This window comes from Aureobasidium melanogenum, assembly GCF_000721775.1.
Source record: "Aureobasidium melanogenum CBS 110374 unplaced genomic scaffold scaffold_6, whole genome shotgun sequence".
In the NCBI taxonomy this organism is placed as follows: Eukaryota; Fungi; Ascomycota; class Dothideomycetes; order Dothideales; family Saccotheciaceae; genus Aureobasidium; species Aureobasidium melanogenum.
Window position 1 is genome coordinate 146,071 of NW_024470058.1, and position 21,384 is coordinate 167,454.

General features: G+C 49.8%; 7 protein-coding genes across 7 annotated transcripts; 4 read left to right on the top strand and 3 right to left on the bottom strand.

Annotated features, from left to right (window-relative positions):
• Nucleotides 1-442: 442 nt before the first annotated feature.
• M437DRAFT_83043 (uncharacterized protein) lies at nucleotides 443-3,012 on the bottom strand (the record flags this gene model as incomplete). The annotated part of the gene is made up of 2 exons (XM_041027865.1): nucleotides 443-2,549; nucleotides 2,606-3,012. The coding sequence occupies 2 exons, from the start codon at nucleotides 3,010-3,012 to the stop codon at nucleotides 443-445; spliced, it is 2,514 nt and encodes an 837-aa protein (XP_040881128.1).
• A 2,466-nt stretch (nucleotides 3,013-5,478) lies between these two features.
• M437DRAFT_45437 (uncharacterized protein) lies at nucleotides 5,479-7,673 on the top strand (the record flags this gene model as incomplete). The annotated part of the gene is made up of 2 exons (XM_041021083.1): nucleotides 5,479-5,828; nucleotides 5,882-7,673. 2 exons carry the CDS (start codon nucleotides 5,479-5,481, stop codon nucleotides 7,671-7,673), a joined length of 2,142 nt encoding a protein of 713 aa, XP_040881129.1.
• Nucleotides 7,674-8,744: 1,071 nt separating this feature from the next.
• Nucleotides 8,745-9,544, top strand: M437DRAFT_83045 (uncharacterized protein; the record flags this gene model as incomplete). Its single annotated transcript, XM_041027866.1, has 2 exons — nucleotides 8,745-9,198; nucleotides 9,261-9,544. 2 exons carry the CDS (start codon nucleotides 8,745-8,747, stop codon nucleotides 9,542-9,544), a joined length of 738 nt encoding a protein of 245 aa, XP_040881130.1.
• A 1,170-nt stretch (nucleotides 9,545-10,714) lies between these two features.
• Nucleotides 10,715-16,707, bottom strand: M437DRAFT_83046 (Sec63-domain-containing protein; the record flags this gene model as incomplete). Its single annotated transcript, XM_041027867.1, has 2 exons — nucleotides 10,715-16,278; nucleotides 16,335-16,707. 2 exons carry the CDS (start codon nucleotides 16,705-16,707, stop codon nucleotides 10,715-10,717), a joined length of 5,937 nt encoding a protein of 1,978 aa, XP_040881131.1.
• Nucleotides 16,708-16,848: 141 nt separating this feature from the next.
• M437DRAFT_83047 (uncharacterized protein) lies at nucleotides 16,849-17,416 on the top strand (the record flags this gene model as incomplete). The annotated part of the gene is made up of 6 exons (XM_041027868.1): nucleotides 16,849-16,914; nucleotides 16,969-16,989; nucleotides 17,042-17,098; nucleotides 17,150-17,194; nucleotides 17,249-17,333; nucleotides 17,388-17,416. The coding sequence occupies 6 exons, from the start codon at nucleotides 16,849-16,851 to the stop codon at nucleotides 17,414-17,416; spliced, it is 303 nt and encodes a 100-aa protein (XP_040881132.1).
• A 58-nt stretch (nucleotides 17,417-17,474) lies between these two features.
• M437DRAFT_73956 (uncharacterized protein) lies at nucleotides 17,475-18,358 on the bottom strand (the record flags this gene model as incomplete). Its single annotated transcript, XM_041026143.1, has 2 exons — nucleotides 17,475-17,849; nucleotides 18,029-18,358. The coding sequence occupies 2 exons, from the start codon at nucleotides 18,356-18,358 to the stop codon at nucleotides 17,475-17,477; spliced, it is 705 nt and encodes a 234-aa protein (XP_040881133.1).
• A 276-nt stretch (nucleotides 18,359-18,634) lies between these two features.
• M437DRAFT_64663 (actin-like ATPase domain-containing protein) lies at nucleotides 18,635-20,933 on the top strand (the record flags this gene model as incomplete). The annotated part of the gene is made up of 2 exons (XM_041024457.1): nucleotides 18,635-18,809; nucleotides 18,871-20,933. 2 exons carry the CDS (start codon nucleotides 18,635-18,637, stop codon nucleotides 20,931-20,933), a joined length of 2,238 nt encoding a protein of 745 aa, XP_040881134.1.
• Nucleotides 20,934-21,384: the final 451 nt, after the last annotated feature.

Below are 21,384 nucleotides of genomic sequence, written 5' to 3' on the forward strand. Positions count from 1 at the left end.
TCTATAATCAAGTGTCATTCATTATTTGCGCTTCACGAACAGCAACTGAACACCCCTAACTTGGAACATGAATGTACAGATACTCAGCGAGCGAAAACCAGAAGCCTCGCCGTTTGTGTACAGAACTGGTTGATGGCTTTTGCAGAAAAGTAGCAAAGGAGATTCTTTTTTTCTTTTTTCTTTTTGTGCGATGAAAGTACGCTGTTTTTTGAGTCTTTTGATTGAGAAAGATTGGCACGGGTTTCAAGGTGTTCCATTTCTATCTATTATGTACAACTTCATTCGTCTAAAAGCCCAAAGTATGTAGATCCATATCCCTGCCATTATGCCGTGCTGTGCCATGCATGTGCCATTTCGATACAAAAAGAAAAAAGTGACCAAACGCCTCTTCTGCTATACTTGTATGTACCTCCCTATCATCCCATCTCATGCAATCAATCACTCAATCCCGACACTCCCTCATTTCCCGTCCTAGACACTTCAAACAGCCACACTTTCTAGCTCCCTCACCATCACCCTCACACTCCATCATCAGCGCCCCAGGTCCCTCCTTGACAGCCGCAGCAATAGCAAAAGCCAAAGTAAGTGAAAATCTAATCCACAACCAAGGAGAATGTCGACTCAACATGGGTGCATTGTCTCTTTCCTCGGTTTTACTCCTTGTCCTCCGTTTCTGGATTCTGTCGTCATGTCTCTTTAATCTAGTTTCAAAGACACACGCCGAGGAAGAGGAGGAAGGCGAAACACGACGACGAGGTTGGCGTAATGGGGGACAAGGACTTAGTTCTACATCTTCAAAGTCGGCTTCAAAGCCTTCGTCATCTCGAGTCCTCGAGGACGTCGACGAAGAAGCAGAAGAAGATCTGGAAGTGCTGGTGTTGGTGCGGTAAGGCGCTTGCATCAAAATGGTATTTTCATGCAACGAACAAGCCATGAGTCTTCTTGTTGCCATGGGTCCCAGAAGTGCATGCAACAACATCCATTGGAAGCGATTTAGAGTCCTAGACAGCAAAAAGGCTTGGTGGGCTCTTGCTACACATCTGCGTGCGATCTTGAATGGTTGGCGTAGCAATTGTCTCACTTTATCCACGATGCTGTTGGATTTTGGAGTAGAGGTTGGTGGGTAGGCGGAAGATGCTTGTCGCGAAGAGGGATACATTGATAGACCTGTGGCCTCGGACATGCTTCGTTGGTGTCTAAGCCGTAGTGCACCAGAAACACTCCTCTGAACGGAAGTGCTGTGAGAAATGAAAAGCAGTTCTGCTGGTCTGGCGTTAAGTGTGGCAAAGGGTGTAGGTCCTGATGAAGTTGTCTGTGCGTCGTCGTCGATTCTAGCGGCGTGAAGTTCTTCAAGCAGGTTTCTGCCTAGATTGGGACCTATGGATGGATATTCTGCTGACTCGGTAAGAGATTCGGTGATTGTCCGTTGTGGTGTGGGAGTTTTGTCTTCTTGCGGTTCGAGTGATGCAAGTGGAAGTGGAGACTCTTTGGCAGAGAAAGGTTGAAGCGATGATAGGTCCAGCCCATCCGTATTAGTCTTTGCTCGCCGGCGTCCGGTGATGGGACTGAATTCATGGCAACTAGCTCTCCTTTGCGCAACAGGGACATCAGGAAAAGGAAAAGCGCGAGGAGAGTCGTGAGGTTCGTAGGCAGGAGCCGTGGCAACGATTGGTGCCAATTGAGCGGCTGACAAAATCAAAGGTTTGGGAAGATGAGAACCACCGTGGAATCTTCGCATTCGCCGATTCGGACGAGTGCGTGAAGATGATGGTGGGGGTTCCTGGTTCATGAAGAGGCTAAAGTCGATGCTGTTGCGAGAGGCGTCACTGATGAAGGACTCTCGCTTAGAAGCGTCCCATTCGGCATCACTGACAGCATTGTCAAAATGATCTTGTACAGCACCTTCGCTGTGTGGTCTTTGTTCGTCGACTTCATGCTGTTCAGGCATATTTGCTTGTTGATGCAAAGACCCAGCAGTAGGGAAGCGGTGAAACGACAATCTCTTCTGTCTCGTACTTCTCGACTCTTTGATAAAAGGAGGTTGAGCCAGGGGCGTCTCGGACTTGATGGGTGAAGTGACGAGTAGATGTGCAAAAGTCTCCAATCTCTTTTCAAACTCGACGTTGGCAGCTTCAGCAATATCCAAAGCCTTCCTGGTAGCATCGAGTTGAGCTTGGAGTTCTTTTACTTTCTGCAAGTAGTTGTCACTGTCTACTTCCAACGTGTTGATCCTAGCGCGCAGGTTGTATTCGACGCCATCATGTTGTTCCATGACCTGTAGCACCCTCTCATCGAATTCGGCCTCCCAGCGAGAGTTTTCTTCCTGTAGTCTTCGGATGTCTTGGTTCAATAAACGTATCTTCTGGCCCTTCTCTTTTGCTACTGATGGGGAAGTCAACGAGGCCAGCTGAGTTTGGTAGGCGGCGAGTTCGGACTCGAGGTATGCAATGTGTTGATCGGCTTGGTCCGAGTCTGGGTTGCTCTTGTAAGACTGGGTACGTTGATGCTTCTTTCTCGATTTTGTTAGGTTGGGCGCTTCGGGTGGGAGGCTGTTGTGTGCTGTCAGTGTAACTGTTGGATGTAGAGTGGGGCAGTCTTGTGATACCATGCTGGTGATGACTCGAAACTCCATGGCTTCTCGTCTCCGTTTTCATCTGTAAAGACAGAAAGGACCGAGTCGTGCTTGTTCTGGGCTTCTTTCCGTCGCAAACTCGAGTTGCTGATTTCTTGCAGTATACTCGACGACCTCCTCCCTCGTGCACCCAGATGTGTCTTGGTCGATTCTGGCTGTGGTAGGTCTGAAGTGGGTGTGCTGTCTTGGTTCACAGGCGAGGACCAAGCATCCGAAGTCCTGCGTTTGGGAGTAATGTTGCGATTGGGCAGGACACGGCCTCGGAAGCCATTCTTTCGTAGTTGCAGTCGTCGGTTTGCTCGTGTTGTTCCAGGGCCGGCGAGGGGAGAAGATGTCTGCTCGACCTCTTCCATGTCCAGAGGTGGGTATGCCGATGCCATTGTGTTTGGTGATAGGAACTACTGCATGGACATGTTGTATAGACACCTTGATGATCCGCGCAGTGTCTTGTAAACACAAGGCGGCCGACGTGTCACTCCCTAGATCAAACAGGCGTGCAGGTCGTTTATGGGGAGTCGTCTCGAGTCTTCTGGAGAAGAGCAGGAAAAAATTAGTCGTTCTGTGGAGCCAGCGAGTAATTGGCTTGTATGTTGTTTGGATGTTTATGTCCTCGTCTCGGCCTTTCGGCTGTCGTCAGTCTGCAGCAGTCTCACGGTTCAAAGTTTAATTTCCCTGTATTCATTCAGAAAACGTGCTTGCTTGCTACCATCTCACTGCAAGATATTGACCCTGCTGACTATTTCAGGCCGCCCGTTGCAACTGCAACAATTTCTTTCTTCTTTCATGTGAGAGATAGACACTTTGCTGTGAATTTCCTGATGCTTTTCATCCTGCACAATGCCCCACCATACACCGCCCTGCCAAGCTCTGTACACCGCCTGAACGAACCACACTATTTGTATCGCTACGTCTCAGCTAGACACTTCTTGACTCTTTTCACTTCTTAGTATGGCCTGAGTCTTGCTGCTGCACTACTGTCAACAAACAACAATCGTCGTGTCACAAGCTACGAATCCTTTGCACATGATCAGAATATCCATGCGCAGCCCTGACCTTTTCTCAATCCTTGCACCATGCCGTTACCTATATCAGCCACGTCTATCTCGAATCAATCTTCGCCAGATAACGTAGATAACAACCACCAATCTTCTTGTCTAAAACCCTCCCCAAATGCCAAAAATCAGATCCCGTGGGCTCGGCCTTGAGACGCTCAGGAAATTATCTGCGTGACTGACATTTAAGCAGCCGTCACATGCAAATACTGCATGGTCATGTGTCATTACCTTTGCTGTTCAGATCAGCTTTCTGCGTCTTTTACCTGATTGTTAGTGCTGTAAATCCATATAGCAGCCTAAAGAATGCATTAGTAAGAGTGTCTAAGGCAACAAGATCTGCTCGATAGCCATGGCTGTTAATGTTTGCGAGGAACAGCAGAGTAGTCGACAACCCTTGAGTCAATATGGCCTCCGCCGTCACAGATGTTGCAAAGCCAGCAAGCTTGGATTAGTTCAAACACAATTCCAGAACCGAAGAGATCTTTCTGAGGGACGAGAAGGTCGACTGGCGAAAAGGCCGGCTTCATGGCATATGACTGCACAAATAGCTCATTCTAGGCAGTCGTGATGCTGTCTTTAGAACAGCATCGCATCGCAAAAATCGGCATAGAAGACCACGGCACGATTGAATCCAGCTAGCCAATTGATCTCGTCATTGCTGAGTGTTCGTCTTCGCGAGGAGTCGTTGACGCCTTGATTAGCAGGCAGATAGCCTCACAATGCTTGCGAGTCGTCGTCGATCAAAACAAAAGTTTTCTGCTCGTGTTTTGGTCGTACGGCGCAACATATCGAGCACGACTGCAGACGGCAAGTTGGCGGAGCATCCGGCAATGGTGCGGGTCAAGAGTGATATGGAGCAGCTGGAAATGCACTTCAGCTTGACAGAAAAAGCAGGGCATGGTCCCCCGGAGTGAGAGTGGATTGGGGGATGCATGACGAAAAGAGAGGGAAGTGGAGAGTCAGTCGACGGGAGTGGCGCTCAGCGGGCATGCAGTCTTGAGTCTTGTGGGAGATCTCCAGATTCAGAGGCCGGGGGCTGCGTAATGCGACTGTGCTTTCCGCGGATACAGAGACACAACGGGTTGAACACAAAGTAAAAAGTGCATGGCCGTGACCCAGATCTGTAGTATTGCACGGCGATTGCAAGCAAACAAGCATTTGCTCAACAGAAAACCACAAGCTCTTTCGTGTCTGAAACAAGACACGTCCGTACGATAACGAGGAAAGAGCGTCGAAGTTGGTTCTTGGTCGACTTTGGGCCAATCAGAACGGTCGGCAGTGCGTTGAGAGAGGCTTTCTTGTTAAAGACACACGGACCTCGCCGCCGTTCGAGCCTTCAATCATCGCTGTTCCAAGTGTTTGATCTGGTACTTGCAAGCGGCCCGTTTATGCTGCTACTGTCCCAGTCTGCCCCCCAAAACTCCTTCTGGACGCTGTCTGGAAATTCTTCCACCACTTTTCTCCTCCATCCACCTCGTCCCCTTCCCTCCGTCTCTTCGACCCCCAGCCAGGACCAATCATCCCCTTTTGGCGGCTTCGACCATTGACTGTCTCCTTCAGCCAGCCTACAACAACCTTGTCCTCGCCATCGAATCCTCCCAGCCTCCCCAAATTCTCCCGGCTCTCTACAACGGCTGGTCTCGGCTTTCGCGTCCGCAGATCTTGGCTCAATAACTAACCCTCGTCGCTCGCTGAATCGTTATTTTTTCCAACACCGCCAACCTGGAGGACTACAAGGAGCGAAAGTCGGAGAGCAGCCTCTCCAGTGATGCTGGTGAAGGTCTCCCGACAATGCAACAACAGCAACAGACCGGTGCGCGTCTGCGCCATCTGAACCCCCTCAGACTGTTTCATGGCAACTTTTCGTATCAGCAGCTTCCCTCGGATAGCCGCAACACCTCGCCCTTCACATTGCAGCCTCTCAAGCGAGTCCGGTGGCCATCACCGAGGCGCGCTGGTGAAGCCATGCGCTCAGTTCGCTGGTCTCCACTCCGCATTCTCCTTTGGGCATTGACGTCGCTATTCGTTCTGTTGATGCTCATTGCGAGTCGCCATCATAGATTTCACTCTCCTGCTGAGCCCGCAAATCCGGATCCGGCAGCTGAAAAGCCTCCGGGCTATCCTTGGGAGGAATATTTCCCGTAAGACATGCTCACGCGTAACTTCTGCCCAGCATACTGACGCAGAGTGACAGACTCAGAGCCTATTACAATGGTATCCGCACTCTGACGCCCGCCAAAGACTGGACACCTGAGAACCGCTACAACCGCTCCGTGCCAGATGGTGTCATTGACGGCAACGAAGCTCGCGGCCTTCCCAAGCAACCGGCTTTTGAACCCATCAAGCTGAATCCTTATCCCGATTACAACTCGTACGAATACACTCAAAAGCATGGAAAAGTTGAGACGTGTTACATGGACGATGAGGACAAGGTCGAAGTGCCTGATGTCTACGTTTACCCCGGCCTACCCAGAAACATGCCTGCTCCTTTCTTCGGCACCCACAAAGAGCTTGGTATCAGAGACGATGTCTGTTACGATAGATATGGCAGACTCGGTCCTTACGGTTATGGTTACAATGCTACTGCGGGTGGTCTCGGTCCTGGCCTCGACTCGGAGAATGTTGGCACTGACAAGCTGTTCGAGAAGATGGGCACAGTCGACTACTCCAACGTCAACTGGGGCAAGGCTATGAAGAAGTGCCACCACAAGAACAAAGCCCGATTCGAGAACAAGGACGCTCACACCAAGGTCGCCCGCCACGCCTACATTCTTCGCATCTGGACTGGCTACAACTTCAACTACAACCAGCTCTACTCTCTTCGCGCCATGATTGCTGAGCTCTCGCTCAAGTCTGGTGGTGAATATGACGTCTACTTCCTTCTACATGTCAAGGATGAAACTCTTCCCATTTGGGCCGACAAGAGTGTGTACCAGAAGGTCATTGAACAGAATATGCCCAAGGAGTTCTGGAACATGACTGTTCTCTGGTCTGAAGCTCAGTTGCTCAACTACTACCCTCCTCCTTTCGCCGAGCCATTCGAGAACCCCTCTCAGCAGAGTGTTCATGGTGTCTACCGCTCTGCTCACTTTGCTCTTCAATGGTTCGGTCAACAATTCCCTGATTACGATTACTACTGGAACTGGGAAATGGATCTCCGCTACAACGGACACTACTACGAGTTCAACACTGCTATCGGTGACTGGGCTCGCAAACAGCCTCGCAAGGGAATGTGGGAGAGAGCTGAAAGATTTTGGATGCCCGAGCTGCACGGTAGCTACCAAAACTTCACTGATATGGTCGAGCATGAGACTCGTGAGAACGGCAAGAACCCTGTCTGGGGTCCTCCAGCTTTCCAGCATGATGGTCTCACTCCCTCTCCTTCTGACACTACTCCTCCCATGCCATACGATAAGGACGATTTCAAGTGGGGAGTTGGCGAAGAAGCCGATCTCATCACTTTCAACCCCATCTTCGATCCCAGTAGGACCAACTGGGTTTTCCGTCTCGACGCCACTGGTTACAACCTCAAGATGCCCCCTCCACCTCGTCGTTGCGCCATTATCACCGTGTCCCGTCTTTCCAAGCGCCTGATGGACATCATGCACGAGGAGACTTGGAAGTACCGCCACACTATGTTCCCTGAGATGTGGCCCGCCTCTTGCGCTCTGCAACATGGTCTCAAGTCTGTCTACGCTCCTCACCCTGTCTACTTCGACCGTGACTGGGACCTCGAGTACATGGACAGAATGTTCAACCGTCCTGTCCTTGACGTTGACAGTCCTTTCGGTTGGGGCGAGCACAACTTCATTGGCAGTTCCTTCTACTACAACTCTGGCTTCAGTGGTGCTCTTTGGCGCCGCTGGCTAGGTCTCCGCGAGAACAAGCAGGGCGGCACCAGAGATGAAGAGACTGGCACTGGACGCATGTGTCTATTGCCCTCACTTTCACATCCCGTGAAATCAGAAGTCGGCGAGAACAATTGAGCTTGACAGGATGGCGAAGTGGTTAGACGACTAATGCATGTGTTTCGGCAAACTAGAAGGTGTCCAGGCTTCTGGGTTGGAGTTTTTCACTATTTATATGGGTGTTCTTGAGCCTGTTTTCTGTTTCCACAACGCCCACCATTCCCTAGGAAGAGCAAAAGCGCCCATCACTCTCTGTTTATTGCTCTTTTCCCGAACGAGCGTTTTGCTTTTGGTTTTTTCCAGCCCATTCTACTATGGCGTTGTGTTTTCGCAAGGAGCTGGACTTTGTTGCATTTTGGATTGGAGTTTCCTCGTTTTCTCATCAGCGTCAGTATTCACTCTGACTTTTAGCTTTCTGGCCTGTCTCTTTTCTTTCTTCTGGTTGTGATCGGTCTGTACATATGGGACACACATTAACAGCAGTGAGCTTGCACATAAGCAAAGAGTGAAGATACAGGCAACCGAGTTTCAGACTCGTATTTAATACTACTGAAAGGAAACATATTCTTTATCCAGTCTGTGATTTCCTCAATGTCTTGTGTCTTGTATGAAGAACAGTGTCTTCGTCTGATCTTCGCCAGTCTGTCGGTCTCCCCGGACACACTTCAATTGGGGACACGATTCTGCATTTTGATAGTTCTGATTCGAGAGTGCTAGCACGCTTTATCATATAAGGTCGCCGCTGATTCTTCTTCTGCTACAGCAAGCCAGCCACAACAAATCGAGTCAAAATCCTCCATCACACTCATAGTTCGGGATCACCAAAACGCTCGTGACGTCCATCAAACTTGGCAGAATCCTTCCTCGGACGCCAAGTGCGAGGATGCTATTACTATGTCAAGCAGTGGACTTCCTGCCTCATGTTCCCTTTAGGTGTTCTAAAGTACGCAACTTCCACCATACTCCACCTACGGCATTACGCAAGATCCATACTATAGAAATGTACAGATGTTCTTAGAGAAGAGGCATGTCCACTGAGAGCCGATAGGTCATCACTTCTCAGCGGACATCTTCCTGTTGCCTCATGGTATTGTGCATTCCCATAGCTACCCGTGTTGCGTCCTGTAGTACATGGGAAGGCCGTACATCATGATGGACATTATCGATCCCCGATTTTCATACAAGGAGTTCCTGGAACTTGCCTATGCAAGACAAAAAAAAAAGGGAGAGGAAGACGCACCGTTAATAGACATACTCAAAGAGGTCTTCGAGGACACCATACGACCTGATGAGGCAGCGAGTCGAGTTTCTGCCTTCGTCTTCTCACACGATGACTTTCTATCTGTATACTCTGGCACTATATCAACAATCGTGGGCGCAGCACATCAACTCTCCGAAGAAGGCGATCTTTGCAAACTAGCCAATCTCATGTTAGCACTCTCACGACTAGGAGATATCCGTAACAATAGTAACGAGACGCTTCAACTATCTTTTCAGCGTAAGCATTACGAGATAGAACCAAACCGAATCATCCAATTCGACGATGGCAAAATCTGGTCCGATCTCCCTCACTTCATGGCCCTTTTCAGCGAGGATATGCAAGGTATGTCGTTCAAACCCTCGCACCTCATCACTCATCCTCGACCTCTGACACATAAAAACCAGGTCCAACAGCCTACCTCAACTTCGGCAGATCCGAATACATAGCCGAGCAAGAATGGACAAACGCAAACACCTTTGCCGCTTTCCTCATCCACAATAACAGCATTCCCCCAAGTTCATTCGACCATCTATATACATATGGTTTTCGCACTCTAGCAGACTCGCTAGAATGGGATGCTCGTACAGAAGAAGGAAAGGATTCGTTAAATTCTCTGCGAGCTGCTTTGAGATGGCTGAAAATCGCTGCGCGGGAGATGTGGTGCAAGTCGAAGGAAGACGGGGGTTAGGCTAGTGCTGGGCCTTTTTGGCGGGATGTTGTAGAAGATGTGGAGGATGGCTGGGATGAGCAAAATGGGACTAGGTATACCACTATTAGTCTGGCTCGATGGCTTTGGTGGGCAGAGAGGTTGAATGAACTTGCTGAGGGAAACATGATTGATGATGAATCAAAGACATTGGCCAGGACTTCTGCAGAGACAATCAGGCGCTTCGAAAGGGAATGGATGAAATCAGACAACCAGAACAAGTGAAATTCATACTGCCTTGGTCACAGCATCGCTGTTCTTCGATCTTGTGTTCTCTACAGCCTCCCAGGGTTGCCATCTCAGTCAACGGAAGCTTCGTTGTCGAACATCATCGGCAACAAACGATGTGCCTATTCTACTTGGTGCATGCAGCAAAAGCCTAAATGTCAGTCTAGACAAGACAAAAGCCTGCTTCGATTGATGATGCCTCGCATGTGGCAAAGACAATGGCAGTATGTCAGCACTTTCGAGAACGCCCATAACATTCTCTAGCAACGGATTGACGGTTGGGCCTGCAGGAACGAAATTTTGCATACGATGCTTATTGTTTATCGAACCTAAAGCAAAATAGAATGATGCAGCAGCGTCTGAAAATATGTGCTGTACATACGAAACCACGGAAACCAATAGCTCCTTCCTTATCATATGCCAAATCTGTAATTCCTCCTTGGATTCATCGTCCTGAAAGACTTTGTACATTGTATACAGTCACAGTCTTGCAATAACCCTTTTCCACCCCGAGGTACAAAAGTTGTTCAGGGCTATCGGAACGCACAGTTGCAACTGCAAAGTAGTGGCTGGCCATTGAAACAGCCTTTCATAAGGGTGTCTCTGTGGAAACCACATTGTTTAACAAAGTATTATGCATTTCTATAGTTACACCATGACTATCTTCTGCACATGGGAAGATTACACGTTATCATGGACTTCCCCCCTTCTGCGTCCTGTCATCTACCTCCCTATGTGTCAACAGAGTATGTGCTATAAAAAGGCACAGTACTTTTCGGAAACATAGGCATGTCCATAGAGAGTCTATGATCCGTCGCTTCTCATTGGACGATATTCTGATTCTCATTACTATAATGCATTTGACAGCTACACGCGTTACATGCTTGAGGACACGAGGAGGTTGTGTCTCTTCCGATTAACCAATCAACCTTGCTTCTTCTTGAGACCATCGTCAACGACCTTGGGAGGAGCAGGAACCTCTACATCCTCAACATGCCACTCCATACCGATATACCCATCACTAACAACCTTGACTGAAACCATTCTCTCGCCATCTGAAGGAGGCAATCTAATCTTGCTTCTAGAGGTTGGTTTGGGGTTTGGTTGCGAAGCTTGTTTGCCTTGGGTAGGTACGTGCCATGAGATACGCTTGAGAGCAAGCACTTCATCGGTCTTGGTGTCGGCAACCACGAGGAAGAAGCCTTCAGATTGAGGTTTAGGGAAGCGTGGTGCGTACATGTGGAACTCGCGGTTGAGTGCAGGGTTGAGACGAGCGACTGTAACGTTCAAGCCTAGTGCTGTTACATCAGAGACGTTGACACGCAATTGAGGTAGAGCAGACAAAGCTTTGAAAGCGCGTGGCTGTTGAGGGGGTGCGAGTGAGAGCTGTTTGTGGAACACTGTCTCCAGCTCCTTGCGAGGTGTTGTTGTGGCTTCGACCAGGTCCTTCGGCTTTGGATTCTTCAGCGAAAGACGTTGACGCTCTCTTGGTGGCTCAACACCAGGAAGCATAGCCAAAGGACCGTCTTCAGGCCAACGAGCAGACTTGACACACTGCAGCAAGGTGATCATCATGCCGCAGCTTGAGTTGAAGCCAAGTTCTGTGAGAACATCAATCGATGCCTGCAAGATACGAATTGCCTGGTCAAGGACCGAAGTCTGATCACCGACATAATCCGAGATTGGTAGGTCGATGCGGGAGAAATGAGCCTGCAAAAGAAGGAAAGCCTTGACATGAGGATCCCACATAGGCAGACCAGACATAGCATCCTCGGCCTTCAATGGCAGAGCCGACGAAAGCTCAGCATTGATCAAGTCCTCATTGTGACGCACGGGCAGTTCGTCATATTCTGTCGCACTACACATCCATGCCAAAGCTTCTGCGAATGTAGCATTCGGTTTTGCGTGCTTGATCAGGTGGCGAATGGTCTTGTGGGCGAGATAGTAGTAACTCATGATCTTGCCCAAAGGAGTTGGATCAACGTCACCGTTACTGTGCATAGTCACACAACCGGATTCGGCAAGTTCTGACAATGACTTGTCAACCATCTCAACCATATACTCGTTGGCAAGTTGCTGGGCGGCCACTGTATTGTGCTCCTCTGACGAAATCTCAAGGCCATAGTATGAAGGGTTCTTATGAAGTCTTCTGAAGAAGAACGTCCATGTGAGATAATCAAGAGCGTCCTGCTTAGTGGCAACTGTCTCTGCGGATACTTCGGCGCCCAAGTGGTTGTCCAATACATTGTGAAGTGACGATTCGACTGGGAAACCAGTGTGCAAGAAGTGCTTGTAGAATGCCTTTTTCGCATCCTGAGTGAAAATGCGGGCAATACCTGAAGTGTCGAACTGAGGTCTTCCAGCACGACCGAGCATCTGCAGAACATCTGTGAGATCCATGTCCTTGTATGCTTCTGTCTTTGCGTCAAAGAACTGTGTGCCTTTGACGACAACAAGATGAGCAGGCAAATTGACACCCCAAGCCAGAGTACTGGTGGCAACAAGCACTTGGATTTTGTTGTTTGCAAACAGTTCTTCGGCCAACTGTCTGTCCGACTCAACAAGACCTGCATGATGCAGACCGATGCCGAAACTCAAAGATTCACGCAGAGCTTCATCTTTCACGCGATCAAGGTTCAGAGCGAGATCATCATCCGACATGCGCACGAAGCGACGAGGATTCTCCTCCATGCCGCAGAAGTTGATGAGGTCACGAGCTGTCAGTCGTGTCTGGCGACGAGAAGCAACAAACACGATGACTGGTTTATCTGGTGAGTGAGACTTGATCGCCAGGAATGTCGGTCGGTTCATCGATTGCATAAGCGGGCAGAAGCCCTTTTGCTCAGGGAAACCATCGATGTAGATTTCCAAAGGCACGGGACGTACAGAGTGCCGGAAGTTAAACAAGCCTTCCTTAACACCAAGCCAATTACCCAGGTCAGTGGCGTTGGCGCAGGCAGTGGACATACCGACAATACGGACGGATCCCTTCTTCTGCGAAGCAATGTAGTTCATTCTGGAAACGATGATCTCCAAAATGGGTCCTCTGTCTCCACCGAGCAAATGAATTTCATCAATGATCACCAGACTGACTTGACGTACGTAGTCTCTGGTCTGCCAGCTACGACTGATACCATCCCACTTTTCGGGAGTTGTGATGATAATGTCAGCGTCGCGAATTGTTCGGGTATCCGGAGTGTTGTCACCAGTCAACTCAACAAGCTTCAGTCCCATCTGCTTCGTCAAACGCTTACCCCAGTCCTGAACTCTCTCACGGACCAGGGCTTTCATGGGGGCAATGTAAACAACTTTAGAGCCTGGCTTCTCACGGAAAGCCCACCACATTGCAAGCTCACACGCGACTGTCTTGCCACTACCGGTGGGAGATCCTAGCAACACATTGGCTGATGTGTGGTACATGCAGTGAAACAGTTGCGTTTGCATAGGGTTGAAGAACTGGAATCGCTGGCTGTAGATCTCTTCCAGCAGAGGGTTCTTGAGCGCAGCGATCGGCAGTGGCTGTAAGTTGAGAAGATCAGTGTACACGCTCTCTGTGTCAGGTCGAATGAGATGCTGGAACGAGACTGGAGTAACTGTCTCAGCTCCAAGCCAGCGGTCAGAAACAGCGCGGACATAGATCTGTGAAGGAAGTGGATCAGTGAGCGGGATGGTGAAGCTCAACTCATGGTCATCGTAAAGCTTTCTTCTAGAAAGGATAAAGTACTCATGATGATAGATCTCAGAAGTTTCAGAGTTCTCGACCCAGATCCAGTACGACTCGGACTTGCCGTGATGCTTCTCGTTCCATCTAAAGTCAGGCGTAATGTAAAGGTGAATGCGCAGCACGTCTCTGTTCAACGGTGCAATCTCAGCTTCCACTGTGAGAGTGGGGAAATTGTCGAGCAACTTAGTGATCGTGTGACCCATCTTGTTATTGTGAACAAGCGCTCCAATTTCTGCTGGCTCCATATCCCTAAGAGATTCGATAGAGGCGCTTGAGCCTTTCTCATCAAGATTTCGCATGACTGCCTGGGGAATGTCGAACTGATGGAAGGGATGTTGGTATGCCCATACTCGCTTCTCAATGGACTTGCACATAGAGAGAAGAACAAGACATTGGTAACCCCAGCGTCTGTTCAGTGCGATCATGAACAAAGCTCTACAGATACGAGCCGCATTCTGTGCAACGTAGGATGAGTCCGAAACCAGGGTGAAGTCTTCGAGACGGGCCCTGGAAATGTAGGACTGCAGAAGGACATTGGTCTTGCCGGATTGTGAGCCGATTCCACCTTCAATGTCGCATGGAGCAGATTCGTCTTGCAGGCGCAACAACTCCTTCTCTTCTGGTTCCTTGGACTGAATGTTATCGAACTCGCCACTCATACTGATCATCTTCAGTACATCTGCCTCTGTAGCTTGAGGGCGCATCATAGTGTTAAAAATCTCAACACTTGACTGCAGAACATAGTATTGACTTGCAATGCGGCCTACGTCCTTTGCACGGAGTTCCTCGGTCGTCTCGTTGAAGATGATCATCTGACTTTGTTGCAGGACTCTAGCAGCCTTGATGATCAAGTCGCGACGCCTCTGGACAAGCTGAGGGTCATCTCTGATCTCAGCCCAGTCGATACCATATGCCATGGGGTTCCTTTGCATGCGGACAAACAGGTAAGAGTATCCGAGCCATTGGACCGCCTCTGACACTGAGGTCACCGTGCCAAGCGAGATTTCAGCATTGAGGTTGTCGACCATCTTCTTGGAGAAGTTTGACTCGATTGGTTGTTGTTGAGTGACTGCAGTGAGGTAGTGTTGAACCTTGTCCTGAGTGGTGCAAATGAAGCCGATACCAGTGTCCTGGAACTGAGGACGACCGGCACGTCCGAAAATTTGAAGAACGTCAAGGATTCCGAGATCAACAAACTTACCTGCCTCTGCACTATAGAGTTGGGTACCTTTGATGACGACCGCGGCAGCTGGCAAGTTGACACCCCAGGCAAGAGTGGCAGTACAGCACAACACCTTGAGCACACCGTCGGCAAACAGACGTTCCATGAGATTTCTGTCCGAACGAGGCATACCAGCATGATGAGTACCAAAGCCCTTAGGCACGAGCTCTCTAAGCTCACGGCCCTTGGAGGTCTTCAGATCGCGCAAGGCCTGCTGGTAGTTTTCGTGGAAGGAAGGGTCGAAAAGATCTGTACACCCTTCGTCCGTAGCCAATTCATACATGGTTTTGGCAGTTTTCCAAGTGTCCTTGCGAGAATGCACGAAAACCATAACTTGATGTCCTTTCTCCAACATGTCACGTACTTTCTCGAATGAAACTTTCTCCAAGTTTTCTCGAGAAGTCTTGCTGCCAGCTTTGCCTTTGACACCAATGAAGTGTTGTTCGAGAGGCACTGGTCTGAAGGAGCCGTCGAAATAGAACAATCCAGCCATTCGATTGACCTTGAGGAAGTCGGCAACATCGATATAGTTGGGGAGCGTAGCGGAGAGACCAACAATGCGGATCAAAGATTGGGTACTCTCGACTTGTCTCTCTGTTCTGGCTACAAGGGACTCGAGCACGGCACCTCGCTCGTCATGAAGCATGTGGACTTCATCGATGATCAGGAGACGGACCTTCTGAACAAGCTCCGTGTCTCCAGTGCTCTTTCTCGTGACAACGTCCCATTTCTCTGGCGTTGTTACAATGATTTGGGTGGCAACGATTTCGGCTTTGGTAAGGTGCATATCTCCAGTAAGCTCACGACACTGTACGCCGAGCCACGCGAGTCTTTTGCCCAGCTTCTCTGTGATTTCGGCAGCCAAAGCCTTCATGGGAGCAACATAAACAATCTTGAAGTCGTTTAGAGCGACTGCAAGATCGCTAGCATTCGGATCGTCAAATGGACTTGGAGTCACGTTTTTGGCGATGGTATTGAGAATGGTCAACATGGCAGCATCAGTCTTACCAGCACCAGTAGGTGCACAAATTAGCATGTTCTCGCTTGTCTTGTATGCAACTGGGTAGACAAGACTTTGCATGCGGTTCAAGGACTTGTAACCTTTAAAAGTTCCTTGACAAAGCGTGTCCATGTCTTTGATCATGACAAGCGATTGACCAAGACCCAGAGTACCAACCTTTGCGGGAGGAATAGAATACTCTTCATACTTTTCATGTTCAGTTCGCTCACTTCCCAGTGGTAGCATGTACTTTCGACCGTGAGAGGAAAGCATATTTCCTGCATCATGTGCTCGGTAGACATGGGGGTATTGGGTGACAGATCGGTCCTGAGCGGCAGCAAGAGAGGCCGTTTTGTGTTGGAAGTCTTGCTGCTCTAGAGCGGCTTCTCTTTCGCGGCGCGAGAGGATTCTTCCGTTGGGCTGGCTCTTCGCAGGAGGTTGAACAGCTGTGGCAATCTCTTTACGGTGAGCGATGAAGTCGGCTACCAGGTCAAGTTCATCGAAGCCTAGGGTATCAGCGAGAAGCATTTGAAGCTCATCATCTGCAAGACGTCAGGCCAATTCATGTTGAGGCGAAAGACGATGTGATCCAACATACCACTACTGTCCGAGCCAAGTATAGCAACAATTTGATCCTGCAACTCGTCCACACTCATGCTGGACGAGACATATGAGAGTCTCTCTCGTAGCCAGACTGCGCCATATGCAGGACTTGGTGTAGCCTCGTGCGCAGGATACGAAGAGTCGCTGAGAAAGGCTTGATCTTCCTCTTCGTCGTCGTCTACAAGATCCCAGAGGTCATCGTCGCCGCTCGTAGGTTCCGAAGAGTCCTCCTCGTCTGTCCAGACATCCTGGCCGTACGCGGGTGCGTTTTCTGTGTCAGCAGGCAGTTTGAGCTCAGCAATAGCGGCTCTCATAGCACTGAGCTGAGCGAGCCATTGTGTCTCTGCGCTGTTCAGGTTGGCTGACATGTTGTGGCGGTAAGACACCCCGGCGCGTCTGTTATTAGTAGAGGTTTTCAACAGGAGTCCTTGATTCAAAGTCGCGACGGTGTATTCGTCGTCGACTTCCTCAGATACTGGCCACTTTTTGGGTGGATATCGAGAACAAGAATGACGCAGTCGATCGCGGTTTCTGTTCTGGGACTAGTTCCCGAGCACCTGCCGCCAACACCGCCGGTCGGGCAAGACACCTCCGAACCTTGCGCGCTTGATCGCAGAACATAAACACAGAACCACCAGTCAATCAACATGGTATGTTGTGTTTGCGACTAATTCTACCACTGCCGTTGCTGATTTTACACAGGAAAGTCCTCACGAACACCAGCAGAATGTTCTGCTCTCCCGAATCATCACCAATGTTGTGCGTTGATGTTTACAAATCTCACGAATTACTGATGTTTACATGGAACAGGAGAAACTGAACGAGGCCGTCATGATGTTGAACAAAAGCCTGCAAGTGTGTTACGTCTGAGAAAGAGGCATTCGAGGATCAGTCTGACATGTCGATCAGGAAATTAATATCAACAATATGGATGTTGAGCTCGTCGCCCAGATGTTCAAAAACTACCAGTCCAATGTTCTCTTCCATCTGGAGGGTAAGCTGTGATCTGATTATGAGGGATCTGGATATCGTAAACTGACGATAATAGCGACCGATAATCTCCGCGAGGCCTCATGAAACAGCCAACGCGAGCCATGATGCGCCCTTCTCAAGAGGGCAGAAGCAGACAACAGCTTCATGAGCGTTCTATGAAGACAAGAAATTCATGTCCTTCTGGCAGTCTCCCGAAAGGCCATTCGATACCTTTTCTCTGGATTTCATCTAACGCGGTGTCAGATTCTGCGTGGTCAACAAAGAACCCAGTATCTGCGCATGAGACTGTGCCATCAGTCACTTCGCTATCGAACAACGAGCCACGGAGTTTAGCAGTGCGGACATAGTTGACAGGGCAAGATGCCACGATATCTCTTATCCGAGGGCTGATGGTGCATTCTTTGACCTGGTCAAGCCCACCACCGAGCGCACGAAGGGTGGCCGATACTGCAAACGGGTGAGAGGACAGGATACCGTAACCACCGTCGTTGTCATGCTCGCTTAGCTTGGCCAGGAGCTAAAGAAACAGGTTAGCAGATGCCGTTCACTCCCTAGCTATGTCTTGTGACGCCATAAGGTACTATCGAAATGCATGATAGTTTCTCAAGTCAAGACATGTCCAGAGAGACGCCGAGATAAACTACTCGAGGTAGACTGCACTCTTCCTGAAAAGTATCGTGTCTCTACTCAACTTACTTTTGTCGCTAATCCTTGATTCCTGTACCTCTTGCATATGCAAAGCTGAGTGATCCAACACATGTCGAGGCCTTCAAAAGCCCACCGGGTAGCAAGAACATGACCGATCAGAACATCAGCGTCTTTGGCTTGCACAAGAAAATTACGAGCAGGTGCTTCGGGCAAGCAGTCGGATTTTAGGCGTGCAGGGCTGGAGCGTACGCGTTGACCTTGCCTCCTGCCTTCAACAGCCGTACCCCAAATGCCATAATTTTCTGAGAAAAGTGTAGCGATACCATGCATCATATCGTTCGTAATTTCGGCACCTTCGTGTTTGGTAAAGCTGATCATCGTGTTGTTCGAAGCTTCAAGTTTGAGCGACATGGGAGATCAAAAACCAGAACACAAACATAGCTATTTCTAGGAACTGGAACCCGTGGGAAATATCGATCATTCACTCAGCCAAGACAGATTATACTTTAAGATGAAAAGAGTAGTTGTCGAATGTTTTTGATTGGCGAGAGTGAAGGGCGAGGTCGCGGGACAGGGTTGTGGGGAGAGCATGGGCACGAACATCTCCAGCAACGCGAGTTTGTCCAAGCATCATGCAACGGACATCACAGCACGATGGTCTATCGCATATATGATATCAAGTCGGAGACGGCAAGCGGCCGCAACACACCTCCTGAGCGACCAGCCCAGGCCTACCACGTCAGCGAACCTCCATACGAGGGCTATCATGCTGTCGAGCAGAGCGCATACCGCAACAGCGCTCCCGACAGCGCCATAGTCATCGACAATGGTATGCTGTGCTCTTCTGTTCTATACCAGCCTATTAGCTGCTAACGCTTGCCATTATACAGGCTCGTACAACATCCGCGCCGGATGGCAATCCGATCGCACACCACGCCTCTCCCTGCCGCCGCTCATGGCTCGATACACGGATCGCAAGCTGAATCGCAAGCTCAACTTCATCGGCTCCGAGATCTATTTCGACGGTACTGCTCGAGGTCAGGCCAAGAACTTATATGAGCCTGGAAGCAACATCATCAACAACTGGGACGTCTTGGAGGGTGCTCTGGACTATCTCTTCATCAAATTAGGCATTGACGGCTCTAAGGGACACGTCGACCGTCCCGTGGTCATGACTGAGCCCTTGGCCAACCTGCAGTACTCTAAGCGTACCATGTCCGAGATCCTCTTCGAGCTGTACGGCGTTCCCGCTGCTGCATACGGCATCGACTCTCTCTTCTCCTACGCATACAACGGCGGTCGCACTGGTCTTGTTGTATCGTCCGCATACACCTCAACTCACCTTGTCCCCGTCGTCGACTCGAAGCCGCTCTTTGCTCAAGCTACGCGCTTGGATTGGGGTCGCTCGCAATGCGCCGAATACCTCAACAAGCTCCTACGCGCCAAGTACCCTGCATTACCCGGAAAGATCAATGACACTCAGATTGAAGATTTGGTCCGCCAACACTGCTACGTTTCTCAGGACTACAATGGCGAAATGGCCAGATATCTCGATTGGACTGGTCTGGAGGATCGCGACGTAGTTATTCAGCTGCCATTTACTGAGAAAGAGGTTGTCCAAAAGACTGAAGAAGAACTTGCAAGAGCTGCTGAGAAACGCAAAGAGAGTGGTCGAAGACTACAAGAGCAGGCTGCTAAGATGCGTCTCGAGAAGCTTATTCGCAAGGAACAAGAGCTCGAGTACTACAAGGATCTCCAACAAAAGCTTGCAACTGCTACCAAGAAGGACGCACGCACAATGCTAGAGGCTGAGGACTTCAACGACGAATCGCACTTGGAGCGAAAGATCAAGGACATGGAACGCTCGATTCGAAAACAGAGAAACAAGGATGTCGGCGATATTGACGAGCCCGAGGAAGTTCCAACTTATCCATTGCTTGACATCCCAGACGAGGAGCTTGATGAGGAGGGACTGAAACAAAAGCGTCAGCAACGCTTGATGAAGTCTAATCACGATGCTCGTGCTCGCGCAAAGGCAGAAAAAGAACGCGAGAAGGCTAGAGTAGCTGAAGAGGAGCGTTTGGACAATGAGCGCCGAGAGAACGACACCGAGGGTTGGCTACAAGAGAGGAGAGTTGCTCGACAGAACATGATTCAGCGCATCAAGGAGCGTGATCGTCTTAAGGCTGACCTCGGCAACCGCAAGTCACTCGCGAGTCAGATTCGCATGAAGAACATTGCCAATTTGGCATCTGACAACCCCAAGAAGCGTCGCCGGGGTGGAGACGATGACACCTTCGGCGCTGACGATGCCGACTGGGGAATATATCGTCAAATTGCCACTGGCGATCAAAGCGACGATGAAGAGGAAGAAGACCTCGGTGCCAATCTCAAGAACATTGAAGCCCAGCTTCTAAAGTATGATCCCACGTTCACAGAGCAGAGCACGCAGGAGGCACAACAAGACTGGACTAAGAGTGTACTTCACTCTTTCCTGCGCGGTCCTTGGCCTTTTGACCCAGAGAGCCAAAGAGAGCTCAATCAGATACACCTCAATGTCGAGCGCATCCGTGTGCCCGAAGTCATCTTCCAACCCGGTATCGCAGGCATTGACCAAGCAGGTATTGTCGAGATCGCCGAGGACATCATCACACAGCGTCTGTCCGGCTCTTCGAGGCGTGACGAAATGCTCAAGGATATATTCCTGACTGGAGGTTACACACACTTCCAAGGTTTCGAGGAGCGACTCCGCAACGAATTGCGTGCTGTGTTGCCTGCGGACATTTCTCTGGGCGTGCGCAAAGCCAAGGATCCTGTTCTGGACGCCTGGAAAGGTGCTGCTCAGTGGGCCGCTAGTCCTACGTCCAGACAGTCGTTCGTGTCACGAGCGGAATATCACGAAAAGGGAGCAGACTACATCAAGGAGCACAACTTGGGAAATGCAGCCTTTTGATAGTTGATGCAGGGTGCGAGCAGTAGTTTATTTTAGAGATGGGCTCGGCGAAAGTGGCGTTAGTGGGCGCAATACGATTCATACGAAGTGGCATGGTGATACCCGTTTTTTTCTCGTCTCAGACGACGACGACTCATGGCACGCACGAAGTTGATAGTTTTCTATTATTGCAACAAATATATGCATGCGAACCAAAAAAACTCGAAAGCCCTAGTTTTGCAAGGTACCTATTCTAATAAATGAATTCAACAGGCTTTCCAGTTAAATCGACTGGTTCTAGTGCCCAGACCGCCAGTCAGTGTGTCTGGTGTCAAAGCCATCACAATTTCTCTGCCGAGAATCTGAAACGCCACGAAACCAATCGTGATTCCTTCTGACAAGCAATTCGCCAGGGCTCTGCGACGCGTTTGAGACGGCGCGCCTTTAGAGGAGATCGCCAGGGCCTCTCAAA